General features: G+C 34.1%; 1 protein-coding gene across 3 annotated transcripts in view; it reads left to right on the forward strand.

The window, feature by feature from the left end:
• ANKRD12 (ankyrin repeat domain 12) overlaps positions 1 to 25,091 on the forward strand; it is a 154,561-nt gene that overhangs the window by 106,260 nt on the left and 23,210 nt on the right. For all 3 annotated transcript variants that reach the window (XM_037050353.1, XM_037050355.1, XM_037050354.1), the window contains one exon: positions 15,838 to 20,543. In XM_037050353.1, the coding sequence (XP_036906248.1) occupies positions 15,838 to 20,543 (4,706 nt within the window). The remainder of the gene's footprint in view (positions 1 to 15,837; positions 20,544 to 25,091) is intronic.

The raw sequence follows: 25,091 nt of genomic DNA on the forward strand, positions 1-25,091 counted from the left end.
AACAGCTAGCCAAATACAAGAGCTTGTAACTTTTGGATATGCGTGCTGAAATATTTCTAGATAAAATAATATGAGTGGAATGTGCTTCAAAATGATTCGGGAGTAGAATGAATAGAGGGTATGGATTGGCCAAAGATTAATGGCTATTAGATTTGAGTAATGGATACACAGGGATTCGGTATAACATTCTGTCTACTTATGTGTGCGTTCAAAGTTTAGTATAAAATCAGTTTTGAAGATAATTACACACCTTGATCTAGCAGTTTCACTTCTAGGAATACAGTGTTTATTATAGCACTGTTTTGAGTGGTAAAAGCATATATATGTAGTTACACAGGGGATTGGTTGCATAAATTAAGGTATGTAGCCACACCGTGTACTGCTGTACAACTGTGAAATATCCTAATGCTGTATCAGATACTTGGAAGGATTTTCATAAGATACTGTTGAGTTAGAATAATCAAGATGAATAATCATATTTCATTTTTATAAAATGACCAATGTTTTAAAAATCAATATGTATGTTTATATATATACACATACATTTGTGTAGAATTTTATAAGCATAGAGAAAATCCAGAAGCGTGTATACTAGGCTACTAATAAATCGTATGTGGGGATGGGGGATGATTAGTAGAGAAGAGGATGATTTGAGTGGCGGGAAGGGAGTGGGACACAGCTATGTGATAACATTTGTGTACACATAAATATAAAAGACTCAGCAAAATCTTCTCTTAACTTGCATCCCTGTTTATTTAGTCCCATATGTCCTTCCCTTCACAACTAACCTTCAGGTGCATTGTAGTGCATTTAAAGTGTACTCTATTGAATCTGTGTTTACTAACATTATTATATCTAATGTGATCTTCTAACTGCCAGATCCCTTAACTTTATTTTCAGTCTCTGTGTAGAATTTGACAGTGTTGGCCAGCTTCTTGTTAAAATTCTTCTGTCTCTGTTTCTGGGATATAATTCTATGGTTTTTATTTAGCTTCACAGGTTGTTTCTTCTCAGTTTCCTTCTAGAATCCCATCTTCATTTTGTCTTCATTTCATCTTCAGTTCATCTTCATTTCCTTTCCATATTCTCCTGTGTTGGTTTTTCCAAGGATTTCACTTTCTAGATCCTCTTCTCATTCCACATATTCTTCCAGCTAAAGTCCACCCACACTTACAGTTCTATCTACCATCTGTATGGTAAAGCCTTCCAAATACCTTTTTATTTCAAACCTTTCTCTTAAGCTTTAAACCTATATATTTAGCTGTTCTCTGGCTATTACCACTTAGAATTCCCACAGAAATCAGTGTACCGAAATGGAACTTGTTTTCTCCATTTAAATTCCTCTTGTTTTTCCCTTCTCAATTAATGTTAACATCAATCAGCTACACATATTTCATGTATTGGGTTGTCATCTTAAATTCCTCTTGCCTCTTTTTCCTTCAGCTCAATTATCTAGTGACTACTTTTGAGAAGCCAGTATGTATTAGTCCTTACTTACATACTAGGGATACAGCCTATTAAGAAAACAAAGATATTAACATAATCATCTACTAACCCCTGTCATTTCTACTTTCAAAGTACTTGTAAATCTCATCTACCACTTACAAGCTGGAAGTCATTTGAATGTCTTTGTGCTATGTTAAATCAGGGTTATAATAGCTGAAATTACATTGGATTCCATAAGAAAGCAAGATTATAAGATTTGAAAAAAAGAAATTTTACATGGTATGATAATTTCCCATTTATTACGGCTACAAATCTGTGATTCTGGTCTCTTCAAAAAACATTAGCTGTAAAACTCAGCTTTGTTATAAACTTGCATTTATATGCTGCAGCAGATTTTTCCCATGGAAGAAGAAAGATAGCTTTGAACTTACATGTTGAATTAGCATGGAACACTGGCATGTTTAATTAGAATGGAACATATCTCCTAGAACCTTTTTTGATTTTCATTGATTTTGATCGTTCATGTGTTCATCAGCTGTCTGTTGATTTTTCAGAATATTTATTTTCTATATGGTTAAAGTGCCTGAATTATAGCCTGATCAAAGTCCTTCAAGGAATGAGGCAAAAATTATCAGTATCATACAGAGATTTTGAAGTTGCTGAAAAAGACTGATGAAAATACCCAAATTTATTGCTTAATTTACATGAGGTCCTTCCTAAATTTAACCTTATCAAATGCCATCCAGTCTAAATTTACAAGATGTTAAAATTTAATAGAAAATTAACTGCCCACAGATGTTTATATGTGTAAAGCCTGATAGCATTTTTTACCCATCTGGTATATCATGTCATCCATGTGACAGGTACACTTTAAGTGTTGGAAAGTTAGAGGATATATAACCAGTGCTATGAATTTCTGAATTTAACAAATTTTGAGTAAATAAAAGGCTATTATATATGTAGCATTTAAATGTGATTTATTCCATTAGGCATTGTGCTTTATGACAGTGCTACTCAACAGCTGTTCAACAAACTATTGCCGATTCTAAAGATAAGGAGCTTGTGCTAGAATGTAAATGTACTGCTTCCTTCATCGAAAAGGTGCAGCTGCTGTGAAAAAAACATCAGCTGAACTCAGTGTGCTCGTCGCATAATTGATTCCCATTTCTGGTGCAAGCTCTTTATCTTATCACAGATTAATAATAAACAATGCAGGCTGGCCTCAGGTCATGGACTACACTGAATAGCAGTTTTATGTTATGCATATCAGACATTTATGATATTGTTGCAGGAGTATATGTTCTGGTTAGTATAGCTTATTTGTATACAGGTGTGTGGCACTTAGAAATTTGCATTATTCTTGAGCCTTCCTGCCCCCCCAACTTCTGCTCTTTTCCCATAGTTTTATTCCACATTACTTTCCTATCTAGAAGTTCCATCCAACATTAGTGTTGCTACAGATAATTGCTTCTTGCTATTTTGCTGACAACTCAATCATTCAAAGATCCAGATCATGCTCATGAAGCATAATTATGGTAGTAAAGATGTGGGTAACTCTGTGTCACTAAGTGGCCTCCCATACTTTCAGACATTCATTAATTGACAGTAGAGATCCCGTTACAAGTTTACAGACACTGATTTTATTACTTAGAGTTCTTAGTGGACAGAATTGAAAATGCCAGTCATTGTCAGAATTATTCACTTTTTTCTAATCTTACTTTGACTACTAATAATCTGGCCTTGTATATTAACCAGCTGTTATAAATTTTCCTTACTTCCATACTGAAACTTAAGGAAATGTTCATATGCTCTATTGTAGTAAATAGACAAGTTACATTTAGAATCCATTGTGAAATAGGTAAGGAAACTTTTAAAAAGACAGTTATATATTGTTATCCACTGACGTTTATTGAGTGCATTTCTATGTCATAAATACCCAAAGTGACCAGTATTTTTGAAGTCTTATTTTCTTAATATTAAAAGATTTTAATATTTTAATATTAAATATTAGTATTAAATTGTAATTATTCCAAATACTATAATTTGTGAAATTCATTACCTCAGTATCATATTTTAGGAGTTATGAAATGTGATTGTTGATGCATGCATATATGGGATTATAGCAGTTAATAAATTAAGAGATCCAAAAAATTATTTAAACAAAAATATACCAGAAATTTATATTAAATAGATTATGTGGTGTGAACAGTTCAACCATAGGAGTAAGAAACATGATTACTTTAAGAAGCTTTAGAGCAAATCATTTAATCTTAGAAGTATAAAAACTACAGGAAGAAGTTACATGGGGAGTTTTTAGAATGTTAGGATCCGTATCATATTTGATCATTAGAAATCTAGACTTGATAGAGCATATTTTAGGGGAAGGAATTTGTATATTAGTATGTACCTATAATTAAATATTTATTCCATTTAACATGTAAAGAATACTTTATCTTCTTGCTTTCCAAATGGCATTTCTAAGTTATTTCCAGTATACATGTTAAGTAACAGGTTAGGCTTAGTAACAGGTTATGGAAAATTATAATTCATTTATTACCCAAGAACCTTATTTTATCTAACCAGGGTTCTTAACAACCTGTTTGATTAAATCTATTTCTGAACTTGTTCAGTAGCAGCAAGCACCATCTTTGCTCTTTAGCACTTTTTATTTTTCACGTATCCCTATAGTATCAGTGCTTAGAAGAAATGAAAAGGCACTTACGTACCCATTATGTGTAGAGAGCTGAGCATGCAGTCTGGTACAAAATGAGATATTCTTTTATTTAATGACCAGAAATTCCAGTATAGTGTTGCATGCTCTGCTTTTTCTCCTCTGCTTTGTAATATAAGCACTTTACATAGAATTATGAATTTTAATTTTCCAAACTTTTTTCTAAATATCACCAGCTACTTTTACCTGAATTTTAAACAAACAAAACCTGTACAATTCACTTTATTTGAAAGTCACTACTTTTAAATTAGATTTTATCATGTGTTTTATGTGGATTAATTATATCAACCTAGTTCCAAAGCTTAAGAATTTTTAATTCTAGGTGGAGTGTTTTCCAAAGAAAAATGTCTACGTTAAATTTTGCTAAGTGGAGAAAGGAAAGAAGTTATGAATATCTAAATTACCATATATTGTAAGCATTCACCCTTCAGCAGTACCTATAAAAATTACATAGTTCTACATTTTTTTACTTGCTTATATATTAGAAAAGTAAATGGGAAATTATGTGAGCAGCTGAGATGTTTTTTGGATGTCTGCAAATTAATATGTCTTTAAATTTTATGTTAAATAAAATAGTAGTCTGCTAAATATCTGTTTTTAAAATTCATAAATATAGTAGTCAAGGAATTTCCAATGCATTTGTATTACAAATACAAAAACTAGGAGGATTTTTGTTTAGATATGTCAGCTTGATAATTTTCCTTAAAAATTGAATCTACCAGTGCCTAACAACTTAAAGTGAGTCGGTGACATAATTATAGTACTTGAGATATTGTTGAATATTCAAGACAAAAACTATACAGGGTATATTTGGGCAGAAACCTTAAAAATGACCTTTGAATTAAAAATATTAAATATATATGCATACATATAAATGAGTTTGGCCTTAGCTATATCATCCTGTCTGCAAAAAAAAAAATGTTTTATCTAGTCATGGTTAAAAGGACCTCCATGTAATGTGTGTGTGTGTGTGTATACACATACACATATATATGTGTGTGTATATATATATATTTATGATGGAATAGCTAAGACTGGGTGATTTTGTCAGTTTCCTTTAGTGACATCAAGATTTTTGTAGTGATAACCAGTATTTTTCAGAGGGGGAAAAATCTTGATTAATTTATACTTTTATGGAACCAGTTTCTGTATTATTGGCATTTTAGTAAAAAGGCAGTGTATTAACTAATTGAGGGAGTGTATGGAGTGTTGTGGTACTTGATTCTTCTTTGTATTCAGATTTGCCTTTTAGACTTAGTATTTTCAACTTCCTATATTGTCTTCCCTCCCCAGCTCAGCCCTAAATAAACTTTAATTCTCTTATCTACATCTAGTAATATAGAAGTACAGTGAAAATGTTTTAATACCGCATTCTTATTTCCAAATAGATTAATAACCACTCTTCTCTTATAAAGTAGAATTAAAATACCTAACGTTTACTTAGAAAAATTGAGGTATAGAAATGGAGATTTAGATGAGACTATATAAAATTATCTAATATTATATTTCCCTGTCTCTAAGCTGTATTTTACAATCAGTTTAGAGATGTGAAAGCTGTAATGATGTGTTTTCTAAAATACAGGTGTCTTTCTCTAATGTTACTTATTTGGCTAGGAAACAAACATTATACTTATATAATTCTTAAGTATATTAGCTGTGGTTAGTGAATTATTGCAGAGCAAAGGAACAACCTAAGATTGAAAAGATGCCTGCATCCACTGTTAAAATGTTCATCCCAATGAAACCCAGAGACTCTTTGAAACAAAGAGTTTGTTCGGGAAGCAGTCTGCAGGAAAAGGCTGAGATTAGAGAGAACCACAGCTCACTGTGAACAGCCTTCTCACACAAGAAGGCAGCCTGTTTAAAAGATTCTCCACAAAATGCTGAAGAAACAAGTTTTTCCCATTATCCATATGAAAAGAAATCCCGAGGTTTGTGGAAAAGCAACTGAAAATCAAGATGAACAAACAGAACCATTGATCCTGGAGAATGTAAGTTATTCTCAGTATTCTTGGAGATTCTTGGCAGGTAGTCGATCCACTAACTAACAACAAAAGGCTATTGTGAAAAATTACACCAGGAAAGTCCTTGGAATTAGTATTTATCACTACTGAAAATAAATACTCTATAGAAGACTAAAGAATACACTGGACATTGCTGAAGAACTGAGAGGTCTAAGAGAAAGGCAAAAAAATATAAAACATTTTTTAAAAAATATTGGAAATAGAAAAATAATTTAAAAAAACTTAAAACTATACTCAGCATATGTAGTATTTATCTTACAAAAAAGAGTAAATGTTGTGAAGAAAATATTCTTAACTGAAGAAGGTGTACTTTAACTGAAGAAAGACTTGTGTTCATACATCAAAGGGGAATGTTAAAAAAAAAAAGGAAAAAATCTCACGTCTAAATATATCAAAACTTCAAAGATAAAGATTTTAAAAAATCCTACAAGCTCCCAGAATCAGGAGACATGTTACCTCCAGAGAAAAGAGACATGTCAGATTTCTCATTCTTCGCTTGATGTTAGCCAAAAGGCTGAGAAGTCATTAGATTTCTTATTCTTAAGTATGTTGTTAAAAGACTGGTGGAACTATAACTACAACATGTTATGAAAAATTACTCTGAACCTAGAATGCCATTTTTAACTATTATTCAAGTGTAATGAAACATCCTTGGATATCTTAGACATACTTTATCTTTCTGAAAAAAAATTCAACTAGCATATTTTTCTTGATACAAAATGTCTAAAAGGAAGAGATGAGTATAACTCAGGATTTTAATGAAAAATTCCAGAGTAATGGCAATGAATAGTTGGCATATTTTAGAACAAAATGTCAAACTTTTGAAAACTTTGTGAAAAGTCTAATTGAGAAAAGAGTAACAGGTATATTACATGAATTAGATTATGAGAATTCACTGTTTCATGGCTTTGATGATATGAAGGCATATTGTCTAATCTGATGAATAAGAGAAAAGGCAAAAACTCTTGGGAAAAGTAACTATATGAACAAGCCACAGGCTAAATATTAGAGTGGGGCAAAAGTAGGTTTACAGTTGTTAGTATGGAAAATGATACAGTAATTAATAAATAATAACACAAGAAGAAACTGTTGTGAGTACTCACAACTACTGTAAACTTGGGGGGGGGTTGTTTTTTTGTGTGTTTTTTTTTTGTACCACTGTGTAAAGCAAGCTAAAATGTGACGTGGATTTGGGCAGCTCATGGAATATAAACATACTTTCTAAAGTGTCATAGTTGGGTTCCCTTGGAAGAACCAAGGGAACAGATCTGAACTTCAGAAATTGTTCCCTTTGTCATTTTTAAGTTAGTTAAATTTAAATAAAGTCAAATATAATACTTTAAATAAATTACAAGTAATGATTCTCATGGGCAGTGGGATTAGTTTGTAGGAGGGTTTTTTCCTTACCCATCTCTATTTTCCTGGTTTTCTAACATGAATTATTTTATTTTTTAATACTATTTGAAAATAAATTAAACATAATCTTAATGACTAAAGATCACAAAAGAAGTATAGCTTGGAATGTTTTTGTGCACTAGCCTGTCTCTGAATGACAACTTTTAAGCAGTAATTATATCAAGTTTTAAAAGATTACTTAAATCTGGTTGAGTACATTATACACACAAAAGGCTTTCAGTATTGTAGATATTTGACAATAGAAATCAAATCGTAAATTATTGGTTCAACTCCTGCTTTTGGAATGGCTATCTTCTTCATAAGAGCTCAGGTTTTAGTACTCCTATACTTTCTAGGTTTGATCCCCGGATCTCTTACCATGAATAAGTTAGCTTGTTTGTGCTGAGGGTCCAATGTTTAAAATAGGGATTGCAGTACTTCATGGAGGTATAGTAAATAAAGGCTAAATGAGTTCATATATGGATGAATATAGCATATGTGCTGTCATAGAATAAGCGCTTGGTAAATAGTAGGTTTAAAAATAGTAGAAATTTGAAAGAATTATCACAGTACACACATCCAGTTATTTAAGATGCAATGTTCAGAACCATACTTATATGCCATTGCAGCCTTACAATCTTTAAATTTAAAAAAGTCAAATGACAATGGAAAAAAATACAATAAAGATTAAATTTTTTTAAATGTCATTTGTATTTACCATTATAAAGTTAGAAAACCTAATCAAATTCACTGGTTCATAGTCATTTAAAGTAGTTAAAGCATGGTTTTTCCCTTTATTTTCAAGCCTTAAAATATAATTAACATACAATATTGTATAAGTTTAAAGTATACAATGTAATGATTTAATTTATAAATGTATATATGTGTTGCAAAATGATTACCACAGTAAGGGTAATTGACTCATCTATCACCTCATACATAGTTTTGTGTGTGTCAGGTGAGAACTATTAAAATTTACTGTTAGCAACTTCCAAATATACAATACAGTATTGTTAATTATAGTCACGATACTGTACATTACATCCTTAGAACTTTTTCATCTTATCACTGGAAATTTACACTGGTCAACCACTCTCAACCTATTTTCCCCTTCCCAGACTTCTTGTTTGTTTGTTTGTTATAAATTGCATTACTTAATAATCACAAAATAGGTATTTTTAATTTATCTTATTTCATGTATTTATGGAATATATAAATCAAGATATTGTGTATCTAAGATGTGACTATTTCAAGATCAAGCAAAGAATAGACAAATAGCAGGTTTATATTTGAAATTCAACTTGAACCTCAGGTGGGTATGTTTAAAGCATTATGTTACTGCTTTTTCTTTTTTATTAAAAAATTTTTACATGTAAATTAACAGTAAACCTCATTTAATAATACTTTCTTTTAGATCCTCAATTTTGTGGTCGAGGTTTTTTTTCAATATATTTAATCATGAAATAAACATAGAAGTAGAAAGTATTCATTGAATGCTTAAGGAATGATCACAAAGTATGGCTTCACTATATTGTTTATGTAGTTCATCTTGACTATATTCAGTGCCTTTTATGTACTGAGAAGTATATAGCATGATGTTTTTGAGTACCAGTTCTGGAGTCACATAGACCTCATTCTGCCATCTATTAACTGGAGAAATTTGTTATTAACATTATTACATAGTAGTATTCTTGGCATATAATGTACATACAAAGATAAATACGACCTAGACTTACACAAATATGGTATTCATTTTAAGCTTTCACTGAGGATAGTTTTAGTTGGAGAAAAACTTTTATTTTAAACTATTATATAATAGTATTAAATTGCAATTGACAAATGAAGTACAGTTTATGTAATTGCATTTTCCTTCTTCTTTCTTTGATGAATACTAAAAAATATATAAGTGGTTGTCAATTATGACTAGGGCTTTTATCTGTAAAACTATAAATTCCACCAAACACTAGTATTAAAAAATTATCTTTTGTTTTCATTCTATTTTTTCTTTCCCCTCATTGCCCTCCTCTGTCTCCTTCATGAAAAGTCTGTATATGTTCTATGTTTACTTGAAAGACTGGTGGTTTTCACTGCCTAAAGGACCACCTACTTCGATTGTAACCCTGTAATAAGTAAAGTGCATAGAGTTGGCTTGAATCTTACTGTCTTTAATCTTGTACAAAGTTAAGCAAATACGAAAAATTCTGGAATTCAGCTTTGCCTTTTTTAATTAACATTTGTTTTACTGAATATGGCAATATTTGCTGATAAACACATTTTTAAAAAGATTTTATTTTCAGAGAAAGGGAGAAAGAGAAGAGAAGCATCAATGTGTGGTTGCGCCCCCTCCTGCACCCCCTACTGGGGACCTGGCCTGCAACCCAGGCATGTGCCCTGACTGAGAACTGAACTGGCCACCCTTTGATTTGCAGGCCAGCATTCAATCCACTAAGCCACACCACCCTGAGCTGATAAATACATTTTATTTAAATAATGTAATTTAATGGTAGCATTTTTCTCTTTTTTGTCTAGGCAGTAGTTAATAGTTATTGTATGCATGATATGTGCCAGGATATGATAGTCACATTACATTAATTAGTTCATTAATCCTCAAAATAGCCCTGTAAATTAATACCTCATAACAGATTACTGACCTATGAAGTGTCAGAGCAAAGATTTGAACCTAGCGTTAATGGCAGAATCTGTACTTTTCCATTATACCATACTGGTAGTTACTGAGTATGAAAAGTTCAGAGTCAGAGGATCCTAATATCAGAATATAATTGCAGTATGAATTTAATGTATGTTTATTTCACTTAATTATATCTGTTATAAAGTGTGGCACAACTATCATCTTCATTATATTTGAGTATAACACTTTCTGTTGTATAAAAAGTTTCCGAAAAAAGTGTCTGGTATTTTTGTTGTTTGCTATAGAGCCTACCATTAACTAATTAAAAATATCTGATGAAAGGATATGTGTTTATATATAATGTATTTTTGAAAATACATTTATATGTTATCTAATTTTGTTCAAAAAATTATAATTTTTTATTGTCAACCAAGGATATTTTTTTCATTTCTTTTAGAGAGAGAGGAAAGGGGAAGAAACATTGATGCCAGAGGGAAGCATGTATTGATTGCCTATTGAACGTGCCTGGACAAGGGATCCTACATGCCCAGACTGGGGATTATATGTGCCTGGACTGGAAACAGGGATTTTACTCATTCGTACTGTGGATTGAACCCACAACCTTTCAATTACCAGACAGCACTCTCAACTAACTAAGCCATGGTAGCCAGGGCAAAATTACTTTAAAAACTAAATATAATAAAAGTATATGGTTTTGATTTTTTTATTCTGTACATTGCAGAATATATTCATTATTTAAAACATTTTAAAATAGATTAAAATTAATTGTAAGTAAATTAGTGTTTTTTACTTTTATTATAGAACTAAGTAGAAATAATGGTATTATGAGCCTATATATACTTACTGCTGTTTTAATCATTATCTTATGGCCAATCTTGTTTTGCCCCTCACAATTCTATATAAAATTTTCTGCATTATTAAATATCTGTGATATTAAATAATTGGAAACAATCTGAATGTCTCCTCAGTAGAAGATCAGTTTAAATGATTACATATTCACTCAGTGTAACCTGCAGCTCTTTAAAATAGTAATGAAGAGCCCTGGCCAGTGTGGCTCAGTATATTGGAGCATTATCCCCTCCATAATCACAAGGTTGCAGGTTCAGTTACCAATGGTTAGGGCACATACCTAAGTTGCAGGTTCTATCCTTGGTCCAGGCATGTATGGGAGGCAACCAGTTGATGCTTCTCTCTCTAAAAGCAATGAAAAAATGCCCTCAGGTGAGGATAAAAATAATAATGAAGAAAATACAACTTCAAAAACAAGTCTATGGTCTGTTAAATGAAAAGAAAAATGGGTGAAATGGTATATATGCTGTGATATGAGCTGCCTGATTATATAATAGTTTCATGCCCTTAAATCTTACCTGAAATTTCTGAGACTATGCCTTAGTCTCAGTGCTACTTCTTTGAGAAGCGTGATTTCCTTCTTGAGTTCTCCCAAATGGACTTCCCCAAGTGCACCCTTTGGATTTAGTATGTAACTGGTAAGGGGCAGGACTGGTTATTTTGTCCTAGTGTCCCTTATTTCCTAGCACTATGTGCCTGGTGGAGCATCGTAAACATTTAAGAATTATGCTAAGTGTAGAACTAATTGGATGATAGGCAAAGGAAAAAATTATTCCCACTTTCTAATAAAACTAATCATTTGATGATTAGAAACAATATAAATAGAATAATTATTTATAAACATAAAGAATTAAATCCTTGAAGACTACAAATAGAAAAGTCCTTAAGAACAAATTATAAATAAGATGTTAACAGAGAAAATAATACCTGCTGTATAAGTTCATATTACTGTATTCATTTAATCAAGGATCAAAATAAATACTCCCCAAGTAGTTTTTTTTTTTGATACATAAGGTTTTCTAACTTGATATTTTGTATTGCATAGTTGGGAATAAAAAGTTATATTTTTTTGCAAACAGTTATCGTTTCAAAACTGTTCTTTTTGTATACCATGTGCCAATATAACTGTACCACTCTTTGGTGTTTAGTAATTCTTCTGTCTTAAAACTATCACATTTTCTTCAAAAGTAAGATTATGATCTCTCTAGAGCCCCTCTACAGTGCCTAGTACCTTATAGACACTACAAAATACTTTGGAATTTGAATTTTTGTGTGAAGAGAATTTTGAGAGCTAGGTCACTTTGGAGGAAACTTAATGTATTCAAATAAATTTATAATTTTATTTTTTTAATATATTTTATTGATTATGCCATTACAGTTCTAATTCCCCCCTTCTTTCCCCTCCACCCTTCACACCCCCTCCCCCACCATTTCCCCCGCCTTTACTTTATGTCCATGTGTCTCAGGTTCTTTAGATTCTATATTTTCCCTGCTATTCTTGCCCTCCCCCCCCTGTCTATTTTCTACCCACTGCCTATGCTACCTCCCCCCCCATTCTCCTCCCACTCCCCTGTTGCTAACCCTCCCTGTGATCTTCATTTCTATGGTTCTGCTCCTGATCTAGCTGTCCTCTTGGTTTGCTTTTGTTTTAGGTGCGGTTGTTAATAACTGTGAGTTTGCTGTCCTTCCACTGTTCATATTTTTCATCTTCTTTTTCTTAGATAAGTCCCTTTAACATTTCATATACTAAGGGTTTGGTGATGGTGAACTTCAACTTGACTTTATCTGAGAAGCACTTTATCTGTCCTTCCATTCTAAATTAAAGCTTCGCTGGATAGAGCAGTCTTGGTTATAGGTCTTTGGATTTCATGACTTGGAATAATTCTTTCCAGCCCCTTCTTGCCTGTAAGGTCTCTTGAGAAATCCGCTGACAGTCTGATGGGAACTCCTTTGTAGGTGACTGTCCCCTTATCTCTTGCTGCTTTAGGTGACTGTCCCCTTATCTCTTGCTGCTTCTAGAATTCTCTCCTTCATTTTCATCTTGGCTAATGTAATTATGATGTGCCTTGGTGTGTTCCTTCTTGGATTCAACTTTGGGACTCTCTGAGCTTCCTGGAAGTCTATTTCCTTTGCCAGACTGGGGAAGTTCTCCTTTATTATTTGTTCAAATAAGTTTTCCACTCGTGGCTGTTCCTCTTCCCCTTCTGGTACCCCTATAATTCAGATGTTGGAACATTTAAAGATGTCCTGGAGGTTCCTAAACCTCTCCTCATTTGTTTAAATTCTTGTTTCTTCATTCTTTTCTGGTTGGATGTTTAGTTCTTCCTTCTGGTCCACTCCATTGATTGGAGTCTCAGTTTCCTTTCCATCACTATTGGTTTCCTGTGCATTTCCCTTCATTTCAGTTAGTTTAGCCTTCATATGTTCCTCTAATTTGTGGCTAAAATTGACCAGTTCTGTGAGCATCCTGATCACCAGTGTTTTGAACTGTGCATCTAAAAGGTTGGCTATTTCTTGGTCACTTAGAGTTATAGGCTCTGGGGCGTTGAGTTCTTCTTGAGCCATATTTTGGTCTTTTTGCACCTATTACATAGGAGGAGCAGAGCCCTAGGTGTTCACCAGGGCAGGGCAACCCAGTGGCTGGGTTGTGAGGCTGTATGTGGGGGCGGGGTCAGAGAGGGGCAATGGTGGACTCCTCTGCTGCTTCCTGCTGCTGGGGCCTGCGAGGTCTGTCTCACTGCTTGCTTCTTTGCTGGTCTATCTGCGTGCAGGAATGTGTGACCAGGGTCAGCCTGCTGCCTTGTGCCCTGACTGGGTTTGCCTGTTGGCTACCACACACCTGGGATCCACCCACAGCTGCCTGCAGGCCTGGGTTGGGAGATCTTTCCTGCCTGGCCCCACTCTGCTGCTGGCTCCACCCCTCTTACCAGTCCGGCTGAATGCTTCATTGTTGTCGGACTTCCATATAGTTCAATTTTCTGTTCTTTGGCTGCGTTTTTGTTACTGAATCTTTGTTGACTTTAAACTTGGTTGTGAGAGGAGGCACAGTGTTTCCACCTACACCTTCATCTTGGCGGAAGTCAAATAAATTTATAATTTTAAAATTAAATACTTAGGAAATGAAGTATCATATTGGTAGTGATTTTTGGTTCCATCCTCCCTTAGTTAGAGGCCTGGGTTTTCTTTTCAGTTAGAGGCTCATGAATGCAAAATACAATTTAGTTGAGAAATGGTGCCTACCTAGGAAGAAAAAAACCTTTTTGTTAGGAATGATATCGCACATCCTGGTTGGTGTGGCTCCACCCTGGTTGGAGGGTCACAGGTTTGATTCCTGGTCAGTGTATGTGCCTAGGTTATGTGTTTTGTCCCTGGTCAGGGCATATTCAAGAGGCAGCCAGTCAGTATTTCTTCCTCACATCAATGTTTCTCTCCCTCTTTCTTTCACTTTCTTCCTCTCTAAAATAGATAAGCATGTTCTCAGCAAAGATTAAAAAATAAGTAATTTTAAATGGTATCATGAAATAGAATCTAGCAGTTCTTTGGTATATTCATGCAGCAGTTTGGATGCAGTTAATTTTCCATGTACTTTAACTTTGATTTATGTAAAAACATATAGGAGTTCAGCCTATTATTTCCTTTATTGTATCAAAATATTTATGATGATCAAGTCTACATTAGTACAGATAAGAAAACTAAGGAATAGAGTAATTTTAATCAGATTTTTATATGTGTTCATTTGTTATAATCTTGATTATGTAATTATAAAATATATTTTTATTGTTGACGCTATTACAGATCTCCCCCTTTCCACCCCGCCCCCCCTTAGCGTTTAGTGCATTGTTTGTGTCCATGGGCTGTGCATATATGTTCTTTAGCTAATCTCTTTCAGCTCCCCCACCTCCCTCCCTCCATGTATGGAATACTACATGGCTATAAAAAAGACTGGACTCATTTCACGCAACAGTGTGAATGGACCTGAAGATTATGATGCTAAGTGAAATAGGCCAGTCAGAGAAAGACAAATGACCTCACTCATATGTGGATTCTAATGAACAAATTACCATGACAAAATAAAACCAGAGACGTGGATATGTGGCACAGAATGACAGATCTCAGAGGGGATATATTTCTTTTGATTTTTCTGATTTTTTTAACTATATAATCATTTCATATATAGTCAAAACCATTCACCTGTATTTAAGTTACTACCTTCTATTGGAATCACTTGATAACTTACAGTTTTTTTTTTAATAAAAAATTTAACTGTAAAACAATCTGCGATGTTATATAATTAAATCTTTTAGTATTTCTTAATTTTTTGCATCAAAGAATCTTAAGTTAAATATCCTCTCCAGAGCAAAAAGTACCTATATGTAAAATTTTACATAATATGAGTAGCCAGTGTTTTCCCTGAAACCCAGTCCCCTAGTTTATGGACTTCTCTGCTTTACAGTATGCATATTTACATTATACATTTCTGATATATATATATATATATATATATATTGTAAATTCAGGGTATTGTGTGCTTTTAGAGGTATCAGGGAATCCCATCCTGGAGCAGATTCTTTATAAAACTTTTCTATGACACTGTGGCAGAGACGTATTTCTATTGCATTATTCACCTATAAATCTGAAAATTTTTTGAATTGTTTGAAATATTTATATGCTATATTTTTCTCAGTCTTACGTTTCTGACAGTTGTCTTTCAACCAACAACAGATTTTCTTTTCTTATTCTAGATTCTGAAGAGGCTCAGTCTGTAAATCCTTCCAGTGTTGATGAAAATATTGATTCTGAGACAGAGAAAGACTCTCTCATCTGCGAAAGTAAACAAGTGATTTCCAAAGCACCTCTTCCATCTGCCCTTGATGAATATGAATTCAAAGATGATGATGAAGAAGAAATAAATAAAATGATTGATGATAGGCATATTCTTAGGAAAGAGCTACGAAAAGAGAGTGAATCTGAAGTAGAAAAGAATAGTTTATTTGCAAAACAGGATAAAGCTTTTTATCCTAAATCATTTAAAAGTAAAAAACAAAAGCCATCTAGGGTTTTATATTCAAGTTCTGAAAGTTCAGATGAAGAAATTCTTCAGAACAAAAAGGCTCCTACTCCATGCTCTGTCCCTGAACTGTCAAATTCCGATACACAAACCAAAAAGGAATATGGAGTTTCAAATGAACACAAACCGAAAGGCAAAGTTAAAAGAAAATTAAAGAACCAGAACAAAAATAAAGAAAACCAAGAGCTGAAGCAAGAAAAAGAGGGGAAAGAAAATACCAGAGTAACAAACTTGACTGTTAATACAACAACAGATTTTTCAGACAAGACCAGAGAGGACGGAAATTTTAGGAAATCTTTTAGCCCTAAAGATGATACTTCATTACATTTATTTCATATTTCCAGTGGTAAATCTCCCAAACATTCTTGTGGACTAAGTGAAAAGCAGTCAACACCAGTAAAACAAGAACACACCAAAACATGTTTATCACCAGGAAGCTCTGAAATGTCACTACAGCCTGATCTTGTTCGATATGATAATACAGAGTCAGAATTCTTGCCAGAAAGCTCAAGTGTAAAATCTTGTAAGCATAAGGAAAAAAGCAAGCATCAGAAAGATTTCCACTTAGAATTTGGTGAAAAATCAAATGCTAAAATAAAGGATGAAGAGCATAGTTCAACATTTGAAAATTCAGATTGTACACTGAAAAAAATGGATAAAGAAGGTAAAACATTAAAAAAGCATAAGTTGAAACATAAAGAAAGGGAAAAAGAAAAGCATAAAAAGGAAATTGAAAGTGAAAAAGAAAAATACAAAAATAGGGATGGTACTAAAGAGCTGCAGCGGAGTGTAGAATTTGATAGAGAATTTTGGAAAGAGAATTTTTTTAAAAGTGATGAAACTGAAGATATGTTTTTGAATATAGAACATGACTCCCTAACGTTAGGAAAGAAGTCAAAGTTGGAAAAAAACCTAAAAGATGATAAATCAACCAAGGAAAAGTATGTCTCTAAAGAGAGGAACTTTAAAGAAGAACGAGAAAAGATTAAAAAGGAAAGTGAGAAATCTTGTAGGGACGAAAAAGTAAAAGATTTAAAAGAAGAAAGAGAGAATGTACCTATAGACAAAGAAGCAGAATTCAGTTCTTTAGGTGTAAGTGCCAGTGAGGAATCTATAGGGTTACATTCAGTGGAAAAGGAAATAGAAATTGAGAAACAAGAAAAGCACATAAAAGAGAGTAAGGAAAAATCTGACAAACGATTGCAAAGTAAAGAAAAGGACATTGAGAAAACTGAAAGAAAAAATTTTGAAAAAGAGAAAAAGATAAAACATGAGCATAAGTCAGAGAAAGACAAATTAGATCTTAGTGAATGTGTTGACAGAATAAAAGAAAAAGACAAGCTGTATTCACATCATACAGAGAAATGTCATAAAGAAAGTGAGAAGATAAAAAATATTACTATTAAAAAAGATGATAGAGATAAAAGTAGAGAAAAGATGGATAGAAAACATGACAAAGAAAAATCTGAAAAAGACAGACATCTAGCAGAAAGCAAAGAAAAGCACTTGATGGAAAAAAAAAACAGACAGTCAGATAATAGTGATTACATTAGGTCAGAAAAAAGCAAAAACAGAGACAGAGAGGTAGATAAAAAGGAGAAATTCAGAGATAAAGAAAGCATGAACATAACTAACTCTAAACACTTCCAGGAAGAGAAGAAGTCAAGTGTAGCAGATGGTAATAAAGCACAATATGAAAAAGCTTTATCCCTTAAAGAAAAAACAAAAGATGAACCTTTGAAAACTCCTGATGGAAAAGAAAAAGATAAGAAAGATAAAGATATAGACAGGTACAAAGAACGAGATAAACATAAGGATAAGATTCAACTAAGTAGTTTATTCAAACTAAAATCTGAAGCAGATAAGCCCAAACCTAAGTCATTGCCAGCATCAAAAGATATCCGACCTAAAGAAAAGAGGTTAGTGAATGATGATTTAATGCAGACAAGTTTTGAACGAATGCTAAGCCTTAAAGACTTAGAGATAGAGCAGTGGCACAAAAAACATAAGGAAAAGATAAAGCAAAAAGAAAAGGAACGATTGAAAAACCGTAATTGTTTAGAACTTAAAGTAAAAGATAAAGAAAAAACAAAGCATACACTAGCTGAGTCCAAAAGTAAAGAACTTACTAGGTCAAAGAGTTCAGAGTCAACCGATGCTTTTACCAAGGAGAAACAATCTAAAGATGCTGTAAGTAGCAGATCACAATCTGTTGACACCAAAAATGTAATGAATTTAGGGAAGTCATCTTTTGTCTCAGATAATAGCTTGAACAGATCTCCTAGATCAGAAAGTGAAAAGCCAGGCCTCAGCTCCAGATCTGTATCCATGATTTCTGTTGCTAGCTCAGAGGATTCTTGTCACACTACAGTGACTACCCCAAGACCTCCGGTAGAATATGACTCTGACTTTATGTTAGAGGGTTCAGATTCCCAAATGTCCTTTTCCCAGTCACCTTTTTTGCCGATTGCCAAATCTCCTGCACTTCATGAAAAGGATTTGGATAGCCTGACTGAACTCCCAGAGCGGATTAAACCACCATATACAAGCAGACTTACAACATCCCATCTCCGATCATCTTCTGTAGAAGATGTTAAACTAGTTATAAATGAGGGGAGACCAACTGTAGAAGTTCGAAGATGTAGCATGCCATCTGTCATTTGTGAACATACAAAACCATTTCAAACAACAGAAGAAAGCAATCAAGGTGGCTTAGTTGTGCCAAGAGATACTTGCCCTTCTCCCAAACCTGAAGTATCTTCAAGTGTTCCTGAAAGAGAACTTTCAAATGTGTCTAACACACATTCCAGTTTTGCAGCCTCTCCAACTAGATCTGTAAACAGCAAATATATTTTAGCTGAAATAAATGTTATCAAGAGTACTGCTCCAGTGGGCACTTTGGACAGTCCTGTTCATTTAGAGCCATCTAATCAGGTTGGTGTGATCCAAAATAAATCTTGGGAAATACCTATTGATAGACTGGAATCAGTAAGTACCAGTGACTTTATTGGCCCAAATTCTAGTACACCTGATCAAGATTCTTCTGTTCAGGTGTTTTGTAATTCTGAAAACAAAATATTGAAAGAGCAGAATACTGATTTATTACCCCTGCACCAGACTGAACTGTCAGTAAACTCTTGTGCTCAGGATGCAGCACCCTTTCTGCCTTCACAGCAACCTGGCTCTTTCTACAGCCATTCACTTTCAGATGCTGAATCTATTTCTAAACATACATCTTTGTCATATGTTGCCAATCAAGAGCCAGGTGTTTTACAGCAGAAAAATACAGTTCAAATTATCAGTCCTGTTTTAGATACTGATAATGAATCTACAAAGGATATGGAGAATACTTTCGCCTTAACAGATGTTCAAAAAACAGATGCCTTTGTTACAGTGTACTCTGAAAGCACTATTCAAGAAGCATCACCAAATTATGAGAAGGCTAGTAGTGCTTTGCCTGTATTGCCATTAGAAAAGGACTTTAACGGGAGTGATTTCTCTTCCCAGCTAAATATACATTATTCATTTAGCAGACAAATATCCAAGTCTTCCAATAGCCATGAGGTTGAAAATAGCACTTCTGATATTCAGGTTATTTCACATGAAAAAGAAAGCAAACTGGAGAGTTTGGTTTTAGCTGATTTGAATGATAAGTGTGATTCTGATTTATGCGAAATGAATGCAGGAATACCAAAAGGAAACCTAAATGAACAAGATACTCCAAAATTTTGTCCTGAAAGTGAAAAGTGTTTGCTTTCCCTTGAAGATGAAGAATCACAACAAAGCACTTTATCAAGTTTAGAAAACCATTCACAACAACCAACTCAACCAGAAATGCATAAATATGCTCAATTAGTTAAAGTAGAGTTAGAAGAAAATGCTGAAGATGATAAAACTGAAAACCAAATCCCTCAGAGGATGACTAGAAACAAAGCAAATACAATGGCAAATCAAAGCAAACAGATTCTTCCTAGCTGTACACTGTTACCAGAAAAAGACAGTGAATCTTCATCTCCTAGAGGAAGAATAAGATTAACTGAAGAAGATGATCCTCAAATTCACCATCCACGGAAAAGGAAAGTGTCACGGGTGCCTCAGCCTGTGCAAGTGAGTCCCTCCTTACTACAAGCAAAAGAGAAAACTCAGCAGTCTCTGGCAGCCATTGTAGATTCTCTGAAATTAGATGAGATTCAGCCATACAGTTCAGAGAGAGCAAATCCATATTTTGAATTCTTGCACATAAGAAAAAAAATTGAAGAAAAGCGCAAATTGTTATGTAGTGTTATTCCTCAAGCACCTCAGTATTATGATGAATACGTTACATTTAATGGATCTTATCTCCTGGATGGAAACCCCTTAAGCAAGATTTGCATTCCCACGGTACGTAACATCACTTGATAATACATCTGCAATGCTACCCAATACATATATACTGCAAGTCACATACGGAGTTTTAAATTTTCTAGTAGCTACATTTTTAAAAAAAGCAAGTAAGTTAATTTTAATATTTTATTCAACCAAATATAGTCATAATACTATTTCAGAATATAATTAATATAGAAAAATTATTGAGACATTCTGTGTTCTTTTTCTTTATACTAAGTATTTGAAATCTGGTGTGTTTACAGTACATCTCAATTTAAACTAGCTACATTTCAGTAAGTGCTCAGGATCCATATGTGACTAGCTGCTACCTTATTGAACAACACTGGACTATAGTATTTTGTTTTTCCTTCACTTTTCCTTTTGTCTTAAAGGAGGTATGTTTTTGTTTCTTTAACGAATAATTCCTTTGTGTGTTTTTTTAATCCCATTCTGTCCAGTCTTCTCTAGAACCTTCCTTTATTAAAACACTTATTAGTATATTTTTAATTTTTCCACTCCATTGGCCTTTATTCCCTCACTTTGTACATATTTGGGGTCACCTTCATCCTGGGAAGAAAAAGTTACCCTCAACTATGTCGGTTCATCAAGTTTCTCCTCTCTCTTTCCTTCACTGCTGCACTCATGGAGTCTGTGCCTCATGTTTCCTGTAATCACTTCCTATTCATCCCTTGACTGTTATGCATTGGCATTGGCCAGTAAGCTTGTAAATGCCAGATTCATTGGACCCTTTCTTTTTCTTTGTACTTGATCTTAGTTACATTTGATATTGTGACCATCTTGGTGTTCATAAAATTTCCTTTCCCCACTCCTGCCCTGGTCTTTCTTGATGGCACTCTCCTTCTAATTCACTGGCTAATCCTATCTCTCTTTTAATGATTCTATCTATCTATCTATTTATTTATTTATTTATCTTTAGAGGGGAAAGGAAGGAGAGGAGGAGAGAAATATCAATGTGTGGTTGCCTCTCCTGAGTCCCCTGCTGGGAACTGGCCTGCACCCCAGGCATGTGCCCTGACTGGGAATCGAACCGTGATCGTGTGGTTTGCAGGCCGGCGCTCAATCCACTGAGCTACGCCAGCCAGGGCCTAATGATTCTTTTACCTACCCTTTAAACATCAGACTTCTCTAGGAATTAATTCTTCAGTCAATTTTATGTCAGTGTGATCTTAGCTATTACTGTGGTTTCAGCAGTTTTTCTTGTGCCAATTAGTCCCCAGAATTTCTTATATAGCTATATACCATCTCTCATGATCTCCAGGATCAAATATAGGTGCATCCCGGGCATCCCTTACCTAAATGACTTTCAGATACCTGTCATATATAGGTAAAGTTCCCCAGGAAGCTAACTCTGGAATTGGGTGCAAGAGATATATTTGTAAGTGCTATCAAGGACAACACCTGTGTGTGAGGGAAGCATAACTGGGCAGTTCAAGAGGTTGAACTGAAATGCAATTAATTGCAACTATGACCTCAGGTTAACCCACAGGAGCTCTGGAGTGGCATTTTTGATAAATAGCCTACACCCAGGCAAGAAACATGACCTTGGTCCTGCCAACTCACTTCTCTGAAAGGTAATTCTTAGGAGCTCCAATTAGACCTGTCAGCCAATACTCCAAGGAGTGGGGGATCAGTGCCTCATTCCTGAATTGGGGTTGGGGAGGATTTAACCATGCATCATGGCATTCCTCAGATTTCACACAGGCTATAAGGAATGATTTCTCTCTCCCTCAAAAACAAATCTTGACCCACTAGTGATAATACCAAAGTAGAAACCTATTAGTAACCAAATTCTAACCATTCTTAGAACTTTCTCCAGAATCTACATACAGAACCTGAGGGCCTTACTGCCACCTTGATTTAGGGCCCTCATCATTATTTCTCATTTAGAACATTACAGAAACTTGTTCACTTCTTTTTTCTCCTAGTTTCTTTCTGCTGAAGCATTCTTATTCTTAAATTTATATCCCTTTAAAACCAATAAAAAGCTTTTTCCTTATTTAAAGATCTCAGCTGTGATTAGCTGACTTCCTGTTGCCTACAGCTTAAAATCCATATTTAAGCATAGCTTAATCATTCATATTCTGACACCAATCTATTCTGGCTTTATTTTCTCACTGCTTCTTCCAAAATCACCCAATATATCCACCAACCTGAACTTTCTGTGGAAATCTCATTTACTACTTTTGGTACTTGTTCTTCCTAACTGAAATGTTGCTCTTTTCAGGCCCCCATTTTTATCCTCTTTTCATACCTTTGTTCCAGCTGTGATGTCACCTCTGAAATCTTGTTAAAGCAGAATTGCTTGTGTCTTCTTTATACCTCACCTATAATATATCTAATTAATTATTTATGTTTCTTCTTCTACCTCTCAGGTATAATCTATTGAAGGGTTAAGGCACTGACTCTTATAGAATGAATCCCAAGTTTATCTTCAGCCATGAATCCACTACTGATTTCCATAACTGTGTGTCTACCTGTTTCTAGGCATCTCCTGAATGTCCCACAATATCTTTAAAATCATTAATACCAAACTAATTTTTCTTATCTGAAATGTGCTTTTTTTGCCCTCTCTACTTTAGTTTGTATCATTATCTACTAATTTCCCAGGCTGGGAACCCAAAATTCAACCTTCACCTCTTCCCCTGTGTCCTGCCATTGCATCAGTCATTAGGTTGTGTTGATTCACCTCACTTTCATTCCTCTTCTCTTTCCTACCACTGCCACACAAGCCACACGAGGGCTTCATTAACTCCTTTAACTGTTTACTGACATATTTGAACATTGCATAATCAAATATTTAAAATACTGCATATGAAAATAACTCATAACTATGTGCCAAGAATTGTGCCAATGGGGTGTCAGAAATAAGCAAAACAGACATTCTGAAAAGCTGTCATGAATTGTAGTCCAGTCTCTTCTGTTGAGCTAGCCTTCTTGGTGTCTGGGTTCCTTATAAAAAATTCAGATCTGACTTTGTGACTACCTAGCTAAACATTATTATAGACTCCCAATTTTTTACATACTAAAATCCCCATCATTGCATACAAAGTCCTCCCACACTTTTCTAGGCTTGGCTATAGTTACTACCCTACTTGTATGTGCATGATGACCCAAGGCTGTATTATATGCCATTTCACATCATGCCCTTGCACATGTCCCTTCTTTAAAGCCCAGTTCAGAGAAGATCAAAAAGTTTGAAGAAAAATGGTTTTTTAATCTCACATCCACAGAATATACCTGATACTAGTATCTTTTAAATCTTAAAAGACAGACTTCTATATGACTTTACTAGTAATGAGCAGCAGTAGTAGATTTAAAAGAATAAAGTTATTAGTAAATGTGTCATTCTTTCAGCAAAATAATTTGTTAATGATTCAAAGAATATATGCTAATTTTCTTGTTTTCCTTATTACCCCTTAAAGGGTAAGAAATTTTAACTGAAATATATTGTATGTTAGGCAGGAAACAGGTTAACACTATAAAAACACATTAAAGCCCTCACGAGTGTGGTACAGAGGTTGGGCATCGTCTTGCAAAGTGAAGGGTTGCCAGTCTGATTTCCAGTTAGGGCACATAAGCTGAATTGCGAGTTCGGTCCCCCATTGGGGCCTGTATGAGAGGCAACCAATCAATATTTCTCTCATCAGTGTTTCTCTCCTTCTCTTTCTTCCTTCCTCCTCTTTAAAAAATAAATAAATGAATAAAATTTTAAAAACACAATAAAATTAGAACTTTGTACAAATTACTTCACTAAAGACAATTTCTAATAAACCATATTAGGTTGTCTTTTAGCACTATGTGCTTATTGATACACATGTGTATATTTGTATATACAGCATGACACACACATTGTGTATACATTTTGTGTGCCTGTGTTTGCTATCACTTTTTCTTATTCCTGCAAATATGATGTAACACAAGTTTAATTCCTTTGAAGCAACTCTGGGTGTATGTATATGTGTGTGTGTGTATATCTTCAGTTAAATTAGAATTTAGTTATATTAAGTATCATTTCAGAAATAGGTAAAGCAGGGCTAAGTACTATGTTTGGATGTAGTAGGGAGTTTTTTGTGTGTTTTTAAAGTGAATGATTAAAGTAGAGAAACACACAGCTGCTTAAAAGAAGCCTGTATAACATTGCAAAACTACCAGAATAGCCCTGGCTGGTGTGGCTCAGTTTTTTGGAGCATCGGTCAGTTTTATTCTGGGTCAGGGCACGTACACAGGTTGCAGGTTCAGTCCTTGGTTTGGGCATGCAGGAGGCTCTCATATATAAAAAAAAAAGCAATAAAAAGATAAAAACTACAATAACACCAAATTCTACTCTTACTCATAATAAATTTAAAGAAGTTTACAGGACCCACATCAAAACACATATATTATTGTAATTCAAGGCGAGCTCATTGTAAACTTTCCACACTGACTTGACTAATTGAATCCTTATGATATTTTAACATGGTTTTCAGTTTCCCATAATTCCTGTAAACTGTTTACTAACTATATATATAGAATCTTGATTAGACACTGGTTTGATTCTTTGGC

The sequence above is a fragment of the Sturnira hondurensis genome, unplaced genomic scaffold (assembly GCF_014824575.4).
Source record: "Sturnira hondurensis isolate 20B ecotype Veracruz unplaced genomic scaffold, ASM1482457v3 Scaffold0006713, whole genome shotgun sequence".
NCBI lineage: Eukaryota > Metazoa > Chordata > Mammalia > Chiroptera > Phyllostomidae > Sturnira > Sturnira hondurensis.